Here is an 18,551-nt window from a genome sequence, read left to right on the forward strand (position 1 = left end):
AAGTTGTATAAATAATGTGCGCACGTGTCTCTTTTCTCCCTCACAGACAGTAAAGGTTAGGACAGTCACAGTGTGGTCACACAGCACACTCATGCAGTCCAACCTTTTAACCACAGAACCGTCATCCTGTACAATCTCTTTCTCTACTATATGCGGCATTAGCACTTTTCCAAATCCTCCAGCGTAACTCATTGCCTGGAGGGGAAGAATGAGGAAAGACAGATCAAATGCTAGAAAGCTCTCAGGTTTTCTCAGCGCAGTGATAAAATGCCTGCATTACACCACGAGTGTCCTTTCATCCTCGAGGCGTCTAAAAACAAATATTATTCCCGAGCTGAAATCTTACTCACCTTCTCAAAGTCCTCTCTGGCTGAAGGCAGGTCTGCAGCCAGCGACGGGTCTCCTGTGTGCTTCTCCATCCTCTCGCCTCTCACCACAGTTGTCTTGACAACCTTGCTGACCTTTCTGCCCTGCACTGGCTCCACTTCAAACTCTGACGCTGTGGCAGCGCTCAGAGCTGGGGACTCTGAAAAGGTCAGCTGGGAAGGAAATACGATGTCACGGTTACTTTGAATAACAGTGGACTGAAGTACAGCAAAGACGTGCCTGCAGTTAACTGGATTTACAGTTAACTGGCTCACCCAAACACATCGGAGAGAAAGCGAGTCCATCAGAGACGTTAACTTGGGGTGAATTTCTTCCCCGAGGACATCAGGCATGCAGACTGATCTACCTGAGCTGCAGCCAGACCCTCCACTGGAGCCAGCATCCAGTTGGATTCAGGCTTAAAACCGTCACAGCTGCATCAGGAGGCCCTGAATGATCCCTTGGTTGAGTTTGTTAGACTAAGCAGTTTGTCTTCGCTCAGTCTCACAGTGTGTATATGCAGCACTTCTGTATTTAATATTAGCAGCACTCTCTCCCTGCACTTCACCTCTCTGCTCGCTTCTCTTTCCCCTCACCTGCAACAGGTTGCAGCACTTTGAGGCAAAAAATAAATTGACTCTCGACTGCAGCAAAATAACTCTCCTCATTACCGGATATAAAACACAAAGCAACAGTAGGATTAGCAGACGTCAGAGGCTCTCACCTCCTTCTGATCGCCTCCACTATGAAGCACAGTTCTCTTCACCACCTTTGAAACAGCATCTCCCTCCTCTATCTGGACCGACTCCTGGTGAGAGCCTTCGATGGTCACTTCCTGTGTCTCCATGCCGTCTGGAGACACATATTTACGAATGACCTTCCGCGTGACCTGTTGGAGAGGCAAGTCACTGTAAAGGTTTTCTGTATGAAGGACCAGGTTTTAAGTGTAATACAGATTTCAGTGTTGAATCTTCCTCACTTTCTTGACCACCATGTTGCCATCTTCATCGATGTACTTCTCTTCTGTCAGGGTCTGCAGGGGGATGTCTGGCAGGTTATCGGCCTGCAAAAGACACAAAACGCTTGCTGTGGGTTCACACCTTCACTCACATTACGCACAATCTACAGACGTCAAAGAACATTTTGCAATCAATCCAACGGTAATTAATAATAGTCAGCTCCAACAGATCTCTGTATTTCAAGTCCGTCTGAAAACAGTGTTGACGATTGCTGAATACCAGCGTCATTATGGGTCCATTCAGGTTATACACAGTGCAGCTTTCCTTTTTCAATGCACAAGTATCACTTCCAGTAACAAAAGAAAAAAAACCCTAATGGTGACACGACAACATGTGTAGAACAAAGTGTAGAAATACAAATTTATCTTAAAAAACAAGCAAAAAAACCAAAAATGTGAATCTAAAGTCAATGAAATTGTAAAGGACCAAAGTTTCTAGCTGACTCTCTGAAATATGACGTTCTGCATTAGAGGAAAATGAATTTGAGCCGAGTGTATTATACAGGATTAATCTGAAAAGCTCAGGCTGAAAAAGGAGCAGCAAATCTATCCACTAAACCTTCAACAGGCCACAGGCGCACTGCACTGCACGCAGTCATGCTCGTTTACCTGAATGATTACTCTGCGTCGGACCACCCTGGTGGTCAGTACATCCTCCTCTGAGCTATCAGAGGACAGCATCCCTAGCTCCTCAGCTATCTCCTGCACATAACCAGCATGGGTCAACATAGCATGGGTCTAAACAGTGTCTACAGTTAACTTCTGCAGCCACAGGTCTCTGTGCAATGCTGTGAAAAACTGAGTACACTGTTACTGCTTCCACAGGAATCAAGAGGGTAAGTAGCAGTAGCAGGTTCTGCTAATCAAATGCATGTGAGCAGAAGTCTACAGCATTCAGGTGAGCATCAACACAAGCAATGAACTGCCCAGATTGTTGGCCAGAAGTTGTTGCTGTCCATCAATCTGACGTCCAAACAAGTCAAAGTGGAAACATTGTTAGCAGGAGTTAGAGGCGATGAGCTGCACTTGGCCTGGGTACGTGCAGTCAGTGTAGGGAAGTCCTGAATCCCAGAGTCAAATGAAAGGCCACCTGTACCGAAGACGCTACTACTACTGAAGAACAAAGGGGGGTCTGAAGTACTCCCACAAATCTGCAACAGAACGGCTAAAAAATAAAAGACTCGAGCTGGGGTAGTAGTCCAAAGACCAGAACTCAACTCTTTACCTTAAGAGAGCTGTGCATAAACAAAAGCATAACTGCACTGCCCCATATGACTGTATCCTTCATAGCTAAAGGAAATTCTTTTTGCATATATTTAAGGGGGGGATTATCTGTACATGTGAGTGGGATGAACTGCAACAGGCAGAAATCAAAGCAAACAGGTGCAAATGTCTCTGTTAAAGACTCCTTACAGCAGCTCATGCATTTCAGCAACAGTTTGAGATACTGCAAACAAACAAACCCCAAACAGCACACTGGTGTGAGGAAGAAGTGTTTGTGTTATGACATTTGCAATATTTCTAATATTTATGCACACAAAAGCATTTCAGTGTCTTTTAGTCTCCAAAGTACCGACTGCTTGTTTGTCTCTTGATTTAGGAATGCAGATCCACAGCACTGTGCTCATGCTCAACCTCTTACCCGTCCCAGGAAGTCATCATCGTCATAGTATTCTGCCTGATCTCTGGAAGGGAGCTCCTCCAGTACAGGGAGCCCACTGTCTGTCTGATACGCCTCTACATCATAAGCAAATTCAGGAAGACTTTCGCTACTGGTAGAGAAGAGATTTCTATCTTCTGCCCACAAGAAGAGCTGGTTTGCTTGAGTAGCACGCTGAAGGCCAGTATCAAGACTACTCCCAGGTACTGGTGAAGGGGGTTCAGAGATATGATAGGTAATCACATCTTCTGGTTCCGAAAAGTCAGAGAAGGCTTGTCTGCAGTCAAAGAACTCCATATCTGAATCAGAGTGCTGTGGAGATTCAGAGCCCTTGAAGTGCTGCTTTACTGGGACATTTGGTTTACCTAATTCAGATTCGGACGCTTGTTTCTCTCTAGTTCCTGTGAGGACCTTCTTAAAGTCTGGTGAAAAGTCTTCGGTGTCTCCAAGGGTTTCAGACTCTTTCTTAGTCAGAGCTTGGCTCTCAAGCTTAGCTGACATAGAGTCGCTGAACACTGACAACAGGAGGCTCCTGTCATTCAAGGACACTTGGCTACAGTCAGGAGCTCTCAGATGTTCTGGAAGCATTGCCTGGTAATCTCGATCAGGAGTTGGCGAGGGTGAAAAGTGCTCACTAGATTGTGCTTCCTTCAGGGACAGCTCCCACTCAGAGCACCTGTGGGATGCAAATGAAGCCTTCTCACGTGAAGGCAGAATTGGAGTAACAGCTCTGTGAGTTGTGTATGTGCTGTGTTCAGGTAGCTGTAGAGGGACTGATGCCATCAGCTTGTCTTCACCAAAGAGCACACCTATGTTACTGCTCTGCTGTGTTATTGTTGTAGCAGACTGAAGCTGTGTGTCATCGTCTGTTTGAAACCGTGTTTCCTTTGGTTTCTCAGGAGCCTGGAAGTGAAATTTCAACATTATCTCAGTAGCTAACTAAGAATACCAGAGGGTGAGCTTTAACCATGCAGACAAAGCCTTTTTTAATCCAGAAAAACAAAGCAAGTTTAGTCTGAGTTTAGGGAAATAGGTTTACTGCTTAGAAACGTGCAACAGACTGCAAAAAGTGCCCCTCAATAAACAACCGTCTGTCGTCAGACAAATGAACTGAAGGGAATAATTAGTAGCTCACGACACATCCCCAGCATTAATGCACTCCATGTTGTTGTTAGTTCAGCAATGTATTTTCCTTTTTTTGTCACACAGTTACACTTTTTTATGTCCAAGTGACATAAAAGGTTACGTTAATGAAAACTAGTTACTCTCTGCTGGATTTCATGCTTTCAGTCTTACCCTTTGAGAGGCTAGCTTGGTCTTTAGATCATCAACACTAACAGGCTGGGTCTTCTTCTGCTTTCCTTCACCATCATTAACATGTGAGTCTTCCTCACAGATGGTGGTTTGTAAAGTTGAGAAGTTTCCAACCTGGGATCCGGGCTCCATCCATTCTTTGTATGACTGAAATTCTGGTTGTAATTCTTTCATTTCTTGCCACTTAGGATGTTCTTCACCAGACTTATCCCCAATTTGAATTACTAACGGTGACATCGCTATTGGGCTTTTGATAAGTAACGATGAAGATGGACCAGAGTCTAATTCCTCCTCTGATTCCGCAGTTTCAGGGCTCAAAGGTCGCGAAATATCATTAATCCAACAATCAACAGGCAAGGCCACAAACTCAGAGTCTGATGCAAAAGAAACCGGAGAAGATGATATATCTACTGGAGTAGCATTCATAAAATAAGATGACAATATTCTCATAAATTCAGGTACCGGTGAGTCAGGTAACAGTTGTTCAAACTCACCGAGAGACGACACAGATTCAGGTGAGGATGGTCTGTCACTACCAGCAACTTTTGATGATTTGACAATCAACTCGTACTCTGAGTCTGAACTCTGTGATTCAGTTGACGATGACTCACAAATAGTGCTGTAAGCCTCCAACGACTCTGTAAACTGAGGGATGGGAGAGTCTGGAGACAGCGGCCTGTTCTCATTGAACTCTGGCATTGATTCTGGAGATGATGCTCTTTTGTCAGCCATGTGTACGGCAGATTCAAATGACACAGGTATGTATTCAGAGGACTCAGAGGATAGTGGCCTGTCTGTCTCGTTTTGATCATCAAACAGTGGAACTTCCACAGATGATGGTCTGCATTCTACAAAGTCAAAGTCTAAATTCAGTGGCATATGATCTGAACCCAATGCTAAAGGTGACGATGATGATCTGGGAAACATTACACATTCTGACAATGCCACTGTAAATTCTGGTACTGGAGAATCTGGTGAAAGTGGTCTGAACTGACTGACTGATGTCACAGGTCCTGGTGATCGTGCTCTTGCATCTAACACCATGACTGCATTGGGGGACATGGAGGATTCTGGTGAACCTTCATCCTGTGTTTCTGCCTCAGGCAATTCAAATATAGACTTTCCCTGTCTGTATGGAAGTGCTCGTGAAGAGAAAATGTGTTCAGTCATAGGTGGAAGTGACTCTGCCTCCTCTGAATTTTTATCCTTTTCTGTCCGATTTTCGTCATCTGTTTCACTTCTCTCGTAGTCCATTGTGCTGTCAACAAACTGTGTAAACCTTTTTTTACTATGCAAAGTTTCTCTGGCACACTGAAGATGACTTGCTTGAGAACTTGGACTCCATCGCTCAGCATCATCAGCGAGATTATACTCAGTTACCATAATTAGTGATTCTTTAGGGTCAGGTGGGTCTTTTGATTCATTTAAAGATGATCTGGATGCAAGTATTTCCTCCATATCTAATACTAAAGATTCAGGTGATGTTGTTCTTTCTCCCGTACAGAATGGAGCTGAAGCCTGGGATAAACTGTCAGAATCTGAAAAGTCTAATGGTGACATGTTTCTCACACACGTGAAAGTTTCCACAAAACTCTTTGTGAAATCGGGCACTGGTGATTCAGACCCCAGGAGTTCGTCATATGATCTTTCGGACTGCGCTGACAATGCTCTCTTGGTAGTGACTCTTGCGTTAAATGGAGAATATGTCAGATCACAGTCCAGATCTGAAAACAATGATGATAATGATTCAGAGGATGAGCTGCCATAAAGTGTTCCTGCTGCTGGAGCCTCAAAAACATTTTGTGCAAACCAAGGGAGAGGTGAGTCTGGAGAAAGCTTCTTGTGTTCATCAAATGACTGAGTAGATTCTGGAGATGCTGATCTAATGTTTCCAAGTAGCACTAATGTCCCAGGAGACATGGGCCTGTATTCTGGTATAGATTCAACAGAGAGCGGCCTTTCTTCTGTTTCTGATTCTACTGATTCAGGAGAATCTGGTCTGTTCTCAACACAGAAAATTGTGGACATCAAAAAGTCCCTCACAGCGTACTCGACATCTGATTCGATGGATTCAGGAGAGGATGAGCGATACCCAACATTTACAATGACGTGTTCTGGCATTCCTGGTGTGTAATCGGGTATTGGCGAGTCTGGTGACTGCACTTGGTACTCATCTCCAGATGCTACCGAGCCAGGTGAAGAGCATCTCATGTCATGAACTAGTGAGCTTAAACTTATAAAAATATATTCATCGTCCGAACATGTTGACTCATGAGATGCCGATCTTTGTACAAAGACATTTTTGGGTACTCTAAACAGTGTTTTCACAAAGTCAGGTACAGGTGAATCAGGTGAAAGTTTATCTGATGATAGAGATTCAGGAGAAAGTGGTTTACCAAGTGTTGGGAGGTCTATTTTTAGGTCTGAAAGCACTGACTCAGGGGACATGGACCTTAAAGCACTGTGAGACTCACGAGGTAACTGAATGGGTGAGACAGGTGAAAGGGGTTTACAATGATCTTCTGACTGAGTTGAATCAGGAGATTCTGCCCTGTCCTCAAACATCTGTAAAATCAGAGGAGCATATTCTGTTTCTGAAGCCACTGATTCAAGTGACGATGACCCGTGAGCTTTGAACTCAACATTAGTTTCTGGCAAACCCCGTCTGAAGTCAGGTACAGGGGAATCAGGAGAAAGACTTGTGTATTTGCTCACAGATGGTAAGGATTCTGGAGATGAATGCTGGCCTTCTGGGACCGTAAGAGAATATAACTCTGTTTCAAAATCAGATAACACAGATTGAGGTGAACAAGACCTGAAGTCTGTATATGATATTGATGATTCTAGATCTGGTCTAAATTCAGGAATTGGTGAGTCTAGTAAAAGTTTAAACTCTGATGCAGCTGATTCAGAAGATTCGGCTCTGTCCTTAAAAAGCCCTGTGGCACACAAATCTCTCTCTGAATCTTCATCTGAATATACTGATATGGGTGATAAGGGCCAGTGTTTGACTTCTAACATAGTGGTGTACTGGGGTAGTGGAGAGTCAGGAGACAAACATCTGAGGTCAGACACATCTGACTCTGGTCTGTCCTTAACATCAGACATCTGTGAAATCAAAGGAGCATATTCTATTTCTGAAGTTACCGATTCAGGTGATGACAACCTGTGACCACTGGCATCAACACAAGAAAGAGTGGGATTTGGTAAATGACCTGATTTGTTTAGAGAGCCACTTGATTCAGGAGAAGATGATGTGACATTTGCCATTAGTGATACAGGTGAGGAAATTCTATACTCTGATATAGAGTCAAAGGTCAAAGGTTTCTCTTCAGTTTCTGATTCTAATGATTCTACAACAACTGGCCTATCTTCAGTATCAAGTAAGCGGTTAGCTAAAGATGAATACTTAACATCAGACATAACTGTTGATCTAAACTCAACAAACGATGGGTAACGTTCAGCTACTCCTGACATCACCTGAGGTTCAGATGAATCTGGTGATTGAGTTTGACTTTCGTCTCTAGATACGCCTGAATCAGGCGATGGAAGTCGGCGTTCATCTGTCATTGATAAAAATCGACCCTCTTCAAATTCTAAATCAGAAAAACAAACAGATTCAGTTGAACTGGACCTGCATTCAGCATTCGAAACACTTGGGGGCTGAAATATAAAATGTTTGAATTCAGGTATAGGTGAATCAGGGGAAAGTGTCCTAAATTCATTTTCAGAATCTGGTGTAAGTGATCCCCCCTTCACCTCAAAAAATTGCATGTCCAAAACTTCTAAGTCATTGTCCAGCATGAAAAATGTAGGTGATGATGACCTACTTCCAAAAACTAACACACCTTCTTCTATATCTGGGTTAAATGGTGGTGGTAGAGGAGAGTCTGGAGATAGAGGCCTAAACTCATTAATGGATGCCCTTGAGTCAGGAGACCATCTTCTTATTTCGGTCACTAAGTCTTCAGGTGACATGGGCCTATATTCCATGACTGACTCTGGTGAAAGTGGCCGCAATTCAGTTTCTGAATTGAAAGACCCTGGACTGCCAAGGATGCAGGACTCAGCAGGACTAAATTCTGATGAAACTGAAGGTTCAAAAAATAAAGCAGAAAATTCCTTCTCTTCCACATCTGAATCGAGTTGAATACATTCTACATTGGTCCCAGTATCATCAACTATTTCAGCTCTGTTTACAAAACTTTCTCCTACATAATGAGGATCATACAGCTGACATATCATCTGGTGTGCCCTAAATGTTTCATCAGCTGCTGACATCTTGTCTTCAAGATTGGAAGCTGATTGAGGTGAGTCTGTTCTCTCATTTGTAAAGACCACTGAAGTTGAGAAGCCATAATCAGTATGTGAAAGCAATGACTCTGGTTTGGAGGACCTATATCCAAAGGCAGCTGTGTGCAATTCAGGTACAACAGGTCTGAGGTCTTGTAAGGGGGAATCAGGTAAAAATGGAACGCTTCCATCTGCAGATATTACAGAAACATGTGATAAAGGCCTCCTTTTGTTGTGGTCTAATCCATCAGTTGACACAGCTGATTCTGGTAAAGATGAGTGACACTCTGAAATGTTAGAAAAGTAAGGGAAAATCGGAGGAACTGGGGAATCCGAGCACATGCCTTTCAAAGAATCTGGAGAATCTGTAATTTCCTCCAGCAACAAAGACCTGTTTTCTGACTTAGAATCAGGTGACAATGGTCTGTCCTCTGAATCCTCCAGAACATACTCAGTTTTTGTTCCAGCATACTCAAAAAACCCAGTTTTACTTGTCTCTCCGACATAGTGATGATCATGTATTTGAGAACTTAGCTTCCAAAATTCAGCACCATAAACAAGTTTATCGATGGGCACTTTAACCTTCTTTAAGGACTTACCACTACCAGCAGTCTCTGTAAACTCTGTGATTCCTGATTCAGGAGATTTGGGTGTCTGTTCAGTACAAGTTATGTCTACACTTGATTGTTGAAGTAGTGACTTAGAAAGTAGTAATTTATGATCACTAATTGAAATTGATTCAGTAAGGCCTGTTTCAAATGTCGGCATTGGAAAGTAACCACTGTCTTCTCCAGAAATTTCAGAATAAAGAGATGAAGGTCGAACTGCAGAGCAAAATGATAGAGCTGAGTACTCATTCCTTGACGAAAGCAAAACGGGTGATAAGGGTTTTCCAGGAGTAGCTGTAATGGCACATAGCGGCATGTCTTCATCAACAGAATCTGGAGATGAAGCTCTGTTTTCAGAGAATAATGGTTCCAGAGAATCAGACCCATACTCTAGATCAGAGCAGAGTGAATCAGGTGATGAGGACCTTTCCATTGTAGCTGTAACATAACCTTCTGGCAAAGCTACTTTAAACTCTGGGATGGGTGACTCAGATGTAAGAGCCATGTCTTCATCAACAGAATCTGGAGATGAAGCTCTGTTTTCAGAGAATAATGATTCCAGGGACACAGACCCGTATTCTAGATCAGAGCAGAGTGAATCAGGTGATGAGGACCTTTCCATTGTAGCCGTAACATAACCTTCTGACAAAGCTACTTTAAACTCTGGGATGGGTGACTCAGGTGAATGCGGCCTGTCACCATCAACAGAATCTGGAGATGAAGCTCTGTTTTCAGAGAATAATGATTCCAGGGACACAGACCCGTATTCTAGATCAGAGCAGAGAGAATCAGGTGATGAGGACCTTTCCATTGTAGCCGTAACATAACCTTCTGACAAAGCTACTTTAAACTCTGGGATAGGTGACTCAGATGTAAGAGCCATGTCTTCATCAACAGAATCTGGAGATGAAGCTCTGTTTTCAGAGAATAATGATTCCAGGGACACAGACCCGTATTCTAGATCAGAGCAGAGTGAATCAGGTGATGAGGACCTTTCCATTGTAGCTGTAACATAACCTTCTGACAAAGCTACTTTAAACTCTGGGATAGGTGACTCAGATGTAAGAGCCATGTCTTCATCAACAGAATCTGGAGATGAAGCTCTGTTTTCAGAGAATAATGATTCCAGGGACACAGACCCGTATTCTAGATCAGAGCAGAGTGAATCAGGTGATGAGGACCTTTCCATTGTAGCCGTAACATAACCTTCTGACAAAGCTACTTTAAACTCTGGGATAGGTGACTCAGATGTAAGAGCCATGTCTTCATCAACAGAATTTGGAGATGAAGCTCTGTTTTCAGAGAATAATGATTCCAGGGACACAGACCCGTATTCTAGATCAGAGCAGAGTGAATCAGGTGATGAGGATCTTTCCATTGTAGCTGTAACATAACCTTCTGACAAAGCTAGTTTAAACTCTGGGATGGGTGACTCAGATGTAAGAGCCATGTCTTCATCAACAGAATCTGGAGATGAAGCTCTGTTTTCAGAGAATAATGATTCCAGGGACACAGACCCGTATTCTAGATCAGAGCAGAGTGAATCAGGTGATGAGGACCTTTCCATTGTAGCCGTAACATAACCTTCTGGCAAAGCTACTTTAAACTCTGGGATGGGTGATTCAGGTGAATGCGGCCTGTCACCATCAACAGAATCTGGAGATGAAGCTCTGTTTTCAGAGAATAATGATTCCAGGGACACAGACCCGTATTCTAGATCAGAGCAGAGAGAATCAGGTGATGAGGACCTTTCCATTGTAGCTGTAACATAACCTTCTGGCAAAGCTACTTTAAACTCTGGGATGGGTGATTCAGGTGAATGCGGCCTGTCACCATCAACAGAATCTGGAGATGAAGCTCTGTTTTCAGAGAATAATGATTCCAGGGACACAGACCCGTATTCTAGATCAGAGCAGAGAGAATCAGGAGATGAGGACCTTTCCATTGTAGCCGTAACATAACCTTCTGACAAAGCTACTTTAAACTCTGGGATGGGTGACTCAGATGTAAGAGCCATGTCTTCATCAACAGAATCTGGAGATGAAGCTCTGTTTTCAGAGAATAATGATTCCAGGGACACAGACCCGTATTCTAGATCAGAGCAGAGTGAATCGGGTGATGAGGACCTTTCCATTGTAGCCGTAACATAACCTTCTGACAAAGCTACTTTAAACTCTGGGATGGGTGACTCAGGTGAATGCGGCCTGTCATCATCAACAGAATCTGGAGATGAAGCTCTGTTTTCAGAGAATAATGATTCCAGGGACACAGACCCGTATTCTAGATCAGAGCAGAGTGAATCAGGTGATGAGGACCTTTCCATTGTAGCCGTAACATAACCTTCTGACAAAGCTACTTTAAACTCTGGGATAGGTGACTCAGATGTAAGAGCCATGTCTTCATCAACAGAATTTGGAGATGAAGCTCTGTTTTCAGAGAATAATGATTCCAGGGACACAGACCCGTATTCTAGATCAGAGCAGAGTGAATCAGGTGATGAGGACCTTTCCATTGTAGCCGTAACATAACCTTCTGACAAAGCTACTTTAAACTCTGGGATGGGTGACTCAGATGTAAGAGCCATGTCTTCATCAACAGAATCTGGAGATGAAGCTCTGTTTTCAGAGAATAATGATTCCAGGGACACAGACCCGTATTCTAGATCAGAGCAGAGTGAATCAGGTGATGAGGACCTTTCCATTGTAGCTGTAACATAACCTTCTGACAAAGCTACTTTAAACTCTGGGATGGGTGACTCAGATGTAAGAGCCATGTCTTCATCAACAGAATCTGGAGATGAAGCTCTGTTTTCAGAGAATAATGATTCCAGGGACACAGACCCGTATTCTAGATCAGAGCAGAGTGAATCAGGTGATGAGGACCTTTCCATTGTAGCCGTAACATAACCTTCTGGCAAAGCTACTTTAAACTCTGGGATGGGTGATTCAGGTGAATGCGGCCTGTCACCATCAACAGAATCTGGAGATGAAGCTCTGTTTTCAGAGAATAATGATTCCAGGGACACAGACCCGTATTCTAGATCAGAGCAGAGTGAATCAGGTGATGAGGACCTTTCCATTGTAGCCGTAACATAACCTTCTGACAAAGCTACTTTAAACTCTGGGATGGGTGACTCAGATGTAAGAGCCATGTCTTCATCAACAGAATTTGGAGATGAAGCTCTGTTTTCAGAGAATAATGATTCCAGGGACACAGACCCGTATTCTAGATCAGAGCAGAGTGAATCAGGTGATGAGGACCTTTCCATTGTAGCCGTAACATAACCTTCTGACAAAGCTACTTTAAACTCTGGGATGGGTGACTCAGGTGAATGCGGCCTGTCACCATCAACAGAATCTGGAGATGAAGCTCTGTTTTCAGAGAATAATGATTCCAGGGACACAGACCCGTATTCTAGATCAGAGCAGAGAGAATCAGGTGATGAGGACCTTTCCATTGTAGCCGTAACATAACCTTCTGACAAAGCTACTTTAAACTCTGGGATGGGTGACTCAGATGTAAGAGCCATGTCTTCATCAACAGAATCTGGAGATGAAGCTCTGTTTTCAGAGAATAATGATTCCAGGGACACAGACCCGTATTCTAGATCAGAGCAGAGAGAATCAGGTGATGAGGACCTTTCCATTGTAGCTGTAACATAACCTTCTGACAAAGCTAGTTTAAACTCTGGGATAGGTGACTCAGATGTAAGAGCCATGTCTTCATCAACAGAATTTGGAGATGAAGCTCTGTTTTCAGAGAATAATGATTCCAGGGACACAGACCCGTATTCTAGATCAGAGCAGAGAGAATCAGGTGATGAGGACCTTTCCATTGTAGCTGTAACATAACCTTCTGGCAAAGCTACTTTAAACTCTGGGATGGGTGATTCAGGTGAATGCGGCCTGTCACCATCAACAGAATTTGGAGATGAAGCTCTGTTTTCAGAGAATAATGATTCCAGGGACACAGACCCGTATTCTAGATCAGAGCAGAGTGAATCAGGTGATGAGGACCTTTCCATTGTAGCTGTAACATAACCTTCTGGCAAAGCTACTTTAAACTCTGGGATGGGTGATTCAGGTGAATGCGGCCTGTCACCATCAACAGAATTTGGAGATGAAGCTCTGTTTTCAGAGAATAATGATTCCAGGGACACAGACCCGTATTCTAGATCAGAGCAGAGTGAATCAGGTGATGAGGACCTTTCCATTGTAGCTGTAACATAACCTTCTGGCAAAGCTACTTTAAACTCTGGGATGGGTGATTCAGGTGAATGCGGCCTGTCACCATCAACAGAATTTGGAGATGAAGCTCTGTTTTCAGAGAATAATGATTCCAGGGACACAGACCCGTATTCTAGATCAGAGCAGAGTGAATCAGGTGATGAGGACCTTTCCATTGTAGCTGTAACATAACCTTCTGGCAAAGCTACTTTAAACTCTGGGATGGGTGATTCAGGTGAATGCGGCCTGTCACCATCAACAGAATTTGGAGATGAAGCTCTGTTTTCAGAGAATAATGATTCCAGGGACACAGACCCGTATTCTAGATCAGAGCAGAGTGAATCAGGTGATGAGGATCTTTCCATTGTAGCTGTAACATAACCTTCTGGCAAAGCTACTTTAAACTCTGGGATGGGTGATTCAGGTGAATGCGGCCTGTCACCATCAACAGAATTTGGAGATGAAGCTCTGTTTTCAGAGAATAATGATTCCAGGGACACAGACCCGTATTCTAGATCAGAGCAGAGAGAATCAGGTGATGAGGACCTTTCCATTGTAGCTGTAACATAACCTTCTGGCAAAGCTACTTTAAACTCTGGGATGGGTGATTCAGGTGAATGCGGCCTGTCACCATCAACAGAATCTGGAGATGAAGCTCTGTTTTCAGAGAATAATGATTCCAGGGACACAGACCCGTATTCTAGATCAGAGCAGAGTGAATCAGGTGATGAGGACCTTTCCATTGTAGCCGTAACATAACCTTCTGACAAAGCTACTTTAAACTCTGGGATGGGTGACTCAGATGTAAGAGCCATGTCTTCATCAACAGAATCTGGAGATGAAGCTGTGTTTTCAGAGAATAATGATTCCAGGGACACAGACCCGTATTCTAGATCAGAGCAGAGTGAATCGGGTGATGAGGACCTTTCCATTGTAGCCGTAACATAACCTTCTGACAAAGCTACTTTAAACTCTGGGATGGGTGACTCAGGTGAATGCGGCCTGTCATCATCAACAGAATCTGGAGATGAAGCTCTGTTTTCAGAGAATAATGATTCCAGGGACACAGACCCGTATTCTAGATCAGAGCAGAGTGAATCAGGTGATGAGGACCTTTCCATTGTAGCCGTAACATAACCTTCTGACAAAGCTACTTTAAACTCTGGGATAGGTGACTCAGATGTAAGAGCCATGTCTTCATCAACAGAATTTGGAGATGAAGCTCTGTTTTCAGAGAATAATGATTCCAGGGACACAGACCCGTATTCTAGATCAGAGCAGAGTGAATCAGGTGATGAGGACCTTTCCATTGTAGCCGTAACATAACCTTCTGACAAAGCTACTTTAAACTCTGGGATGGGTGACTCAGATGTAAGAGCCATGTCTTCATCAACAGAATCTGGAGATGAAGCTCTGTTTTCAGAGAATAATGATTCCAGGGACACAGACCCGTATTCTAGATCAGAGCAGAGTGAATCAGGTGATGAGGACCTTTCCATTGTAGCTGTAACATAACCTTCTGGCAAAGCTACTTTAAACTCTGGGATGGGTGATTCAGGTGAATGCGGCCTGTCACCATCAACAGAATTTGGAGATGAAGCTCTGTTTTCAGAGAATAATGATTCCAGGGACACAGACCCGTATTCTAGATCAGAACAGAGAGAATCAGGAGATGAGGATCTTTCCATTGTAGCCGTAACATAACCTTCTGACAAAGCTACTTTAAACTCTGGGATGGGTGACTCAGGTGAATGTGGCTTGTAGTCATCAACAGAATCTGGAGATGAAGCTGTGTTTTCAGAGAATAATGATTCCAGGGACACAGACCCGTATTCTAGATCAGAGCAGAGTGAATCAGGTGATGAGGACCTTTCCATTGTAGCTGTAACAGAACTAGCCTGAAAGATCCTCAGTGAGTGGGAGGAATCCGATCTAAACATGTTGCAAAAATCTGATGGTAAATCAGCAGCTTTATCTTCAACAGGGTCTTCTGAATCAGCTAGAGAAGATTGCGGCCTGGTTCTATAAGAGTGGCAGTTTGCCACCCCTACATACTGTGGGTCACAGATTTGAGACATGAGCTTGCAGTGGTCTGCATCAAAAGCTAAACCACAGACTGGTATAGAATGTTGTGTTAAAGATGAAGATTTGTCCTGACGTGGTGAAAATACCAAAAACTCGTTCTCTACATCAGCACTTTCATAAGCTGCTGTTTCAGGCATTTCAACATTTCCCTCTTCTACACTAACTGCTGTTTGAATTACCAACAGCTGCTCATTATCACTTACAGAGCCAAGAGAATCAGGAGATACTGTTCTTTTCTCAAAAAGCAATGGCATAGCCTCATACTCGGTATCTGACAGCATAGATTCTGATGATGATGATGATGATGAGTGGTAATGAATGGTAACAGGATGATTCACACATGATACATATTGTGGTATGGGAGAGTCTATGGACAAGTCTTCATTTAATGTCACAGACTCAGGGGAGTACGATCTAATATCTAACATTGCTGAGTCTGGAGACATTGGCCTGTATTCGGTTAGTGACTCTGGAGAAAGCGGTCTTTCCTCAGTACCAGAAAGTGAAATGATAACCCAGTTGCCAACATATTCAGATACTAACTCCATTGGTGTTGCTGGTTTGTTCTCATTTTCAGGTACATTCTGTCCGAGTGACAGCATGTTTTCAAAATTATCCTCATCATCAAGATGACCAGTCTGATTTGTATTTTGGGTTTCATTCATGCTACTCGTGAATTTCACATCAAGACTGCCTGTATAAGGAGTGTGGTGCACATCACTCTGAACCACAAACTCTGAAATGTCTTTATCAGCCTTTGTTTGCCTGTCACCTGCATGAACCTCATTGTTCCTGACTTCTTGCTTTGTGTAATCAGGGGAGTAAGCTGTAGGTAATAAAGACACATCCTCACTATCTGAATCCACAGTCTCAACATTGCCTCCATACAGGACCTTATAAAGTCGGCATGAAACTTCATCCATGTGTTTTGGGGCCATTTGTTTTGCTTGTGTGCTTTCTGTCATCAAATTGAGGGGATAAGAAGGGAGTACAGTAGTAGGTTGAGTGGGAAGCATTTTTTCACCAGCATGTTGTTGTGTAAGGCGTAGTTCTTCATCAGTTTCTGTAAGTTCCATCAACAGTTTCTGAAAGTCTTGCTCCACTTGCTCACACTCGATCAAACTGTCTCCAAAATCAGTCATTGACAACGGTCGACTTTTGCATACACCTGTCTGAGAACTGTCGGATGTCTCTGCCCAAGGCAATGGTGACAAATGATGAGCTTTGTCTCCAGAGTGGGGTCTTTGCAGACACTCTAAGCTCCAATCCTCTCCTCCCTCTGCCCCCTCATCTTCAGCAGCCCCTTCATGGTCACATCGTTCAAAAGTGGGGAAGGTGGACGTTGGGGTAACTTGGGCACATAACTTGGGTGCCCCTTTGTACATGGGGTGTAGCACATGGGATCGGAGATTATAGGGAGAGGTGCAGTACAATGTGAAGAAAGGACTTACTTGTTTAAAACTGCCAGTTTGTACCAAGTCTGTCATTTCCTCATATGTTCTTTGTGATAAGCTGCAAAGAAAAGAAAATGTAGAAATGCAGTGCTGAGACAAATGACCAAAATAACCCAGTATCGGCCTAATCGCTCATATTACTGTAAAAGAATATATTTCACAAGTTGAAGGAAATTAAACCGACAATATTTAATGCATAGTAGTAAAAACCGTATTAAGTTTGCAAATCTGTGTCAAAACGATCACTAAAAAGAAGTAATAAAGGAAGCATCTTAGCAAACTGCTTTTAACCTTAGCAATGTGTTCCTTGTTTCTCTCTGTTGATGTGCAGAACAGTTGCAGAACATGTGCACGGCTGTCAATAAACAACTAGATAATGTGGATGGGGTGACATTAAACGAAGCATTCAGAGTAACTCACTGTGTTGTTTCCATCTCTTTTTGTGGCTTGTCTTTGTGAACAGTTCTAAGAAGGCCTGCTGCTGTGGAGTCTGTCACCGGTCGTCCTGTTGTCTCGTGAAGTGATGACAAACTGGATGAAAGGTCTTCTGCTGAAACTATGGGAACCTGTTGTCCTGAGCGTGGACTCTTTTTTGCAGCCTCTGTACGCTTGCTGATCCTGGGGCTGTCCATGTCTTCATGAAGAGCAGCGAAACCTGATCGGGCACACAGGACAGGAAGGGAAATTTTAACCTCTCAACAGCCAACAGCTCACGGTCATATCACATTGAACAGAAGTTAAATGTATTTTAGCAAGTTTACTAGATTCTAGTAAACGTCTAGTAACTAGAAGACATCACCTAATCTCGTGCATGAATCTTACAGTTTTCCTGTTTTAGTATTGTATACTCAAAGTATTTGGTTAGCTTGTGCACCTTCACTATGGTCCTGTGCTATGGTCCACTCGATTTCTGCATACGTATGTGAGGTTTCTTCTTCAGACGTCCTGCTTTCAATAAGGTGAACAATATCCATTCGATTGATCTTTGTCAGTCTTTTGATAAGTGTTGCTTCTGTTGAAACAGAATAAAAGTTTCACTTCAAAGCTGACAACAAGATTTCTTTACTTATTAAGTAAAAAGCAATAATTCTGAGAAATGTGTACCAACTACAGGAACTAAACACTGGCCTGTGGCAAGATTTCCCTCCCTCTCTGTCCAGACTTTCAGAAGAGCATGGCTTTGGTCTTGAAGTGAGTTGGGGTTTCCAGTTCTTATCTCATTGATCCTCTCCTCACTGAAGTCAAGCTCCTGTGCTAACTCTGTTGGCGAGAAGATGATACAGTAACAATCGTGAATATTTGAAGATACATTTGAATGTCTGGTGTATCTTGAGGGCCTGCCAACTATGCATTGAGCTTGAGCGCTTCATCGCCGTGATGAGGTGTCACTCACCCGTCCAGCTGAAGCCAAGGTGGTCAGCTATAATGGCCAACCGTTGCTCTTTTCTCTCTGCTTCATCCTGTGGATCTACTGCAAATACCACCAGACAGCCATGAGCGGTCAGAACCGCAATGTGTTCCAAATGA

At 43.3% G+C, this 18,551-nt stretch overlaps 2 protein-coding genes across 22 annotated transcripts in view; both read right to left on the bottom strand.

Moving 5' to 3' along the window:
• The window catches only part of ank2b (ankyrin 2b, neuronal), a 152,624-nt gene that overhangs the window by 2,719 nt on the left and 131,354 nt on the right, over positions 1–18,551 (bottom strand). For 18 of the 21 annotated variants that reach the window (XM_086284934.1, XM_086284948.1, XM_086284935.1 and 15 more), the window contains 9 exons: positions 18,418–18,495; positions 18,153–18,284; positions 17,899–18,036; positions 17,445–17,679; positions 17,022–17,082; positions 1,346–1,429; positions 1,091–1,255; positions 351–539; positions 104–195 (listed from right to left, as the gene is read on the bottom strand). In XM_086284934.1, the coding sequence (XP_086141060.1) occupies positions 104–195; positions 351–539; positions 1,091–1,255; positions 1,346–1,429; positions 17,022–17,082; positions 17,445–17,679; positions 17,899–18,036; positions 18,153–18,284; positions 18,418–18,495 (1,174 nt within the window). Of the gene's footprint in view, positions 1–103; positions 196–350; positions 540–1,090; positions 1,256–1,345; positions 1,430–1,993; positions 2,087–3,026; positions 3,948–4,340; positions 13,114–17,021; positions 17,083–17,444; positions 17,680–17,898; positions 18,037–18,152; positions 18,285–18,417; positions 18,496–18,551 lie in introns of those variants that run through there. The other 3 variants (XM_086284928.1, XM_086284944.1, XM_086284941.1) reach the window with 3 other exon arrangements.
• LOC147300640 (uncharacterized) lies at positions 13,124–17,011 on the bottom strand. The gene is made up of 2 exons (XM_086285025.1): positions 13,301–17,011; positions 13,124–13,197 (listed from the first exon to the last, which is right to left on the bottom strand). Exons 1-2 carry the CDS (start codon positions 16,953–16,955, stop codon positions 13,124–13,126), a joined length of 3,729 nt encoding a protein of 1,242 aa, XP_086141151.1. The 5' UTR covers positions 16,956–17,011.

Source organism: Aulonocara sp. 'chitande type north' Nkhata Bay, unplaced genomic scaffold (genome assembly GCF_057382095.1).
Source record: "Aulonocara sp. 'chitande type north' Nkhata Bay isolate Kocher_YH1m ecotype deep benthic unplaced genomic scaffold, A_spYH_male_GT1.1 unmapped_scaffold_20, whole genome shotgun sequence".
NCBI lineage: Eukaryota > Metazoa > Chordata > Actinopteri > Cichliformes > Cichlidae > Aulonocara > Aulonocara sp. 'chitande type north' Nkhata Bay.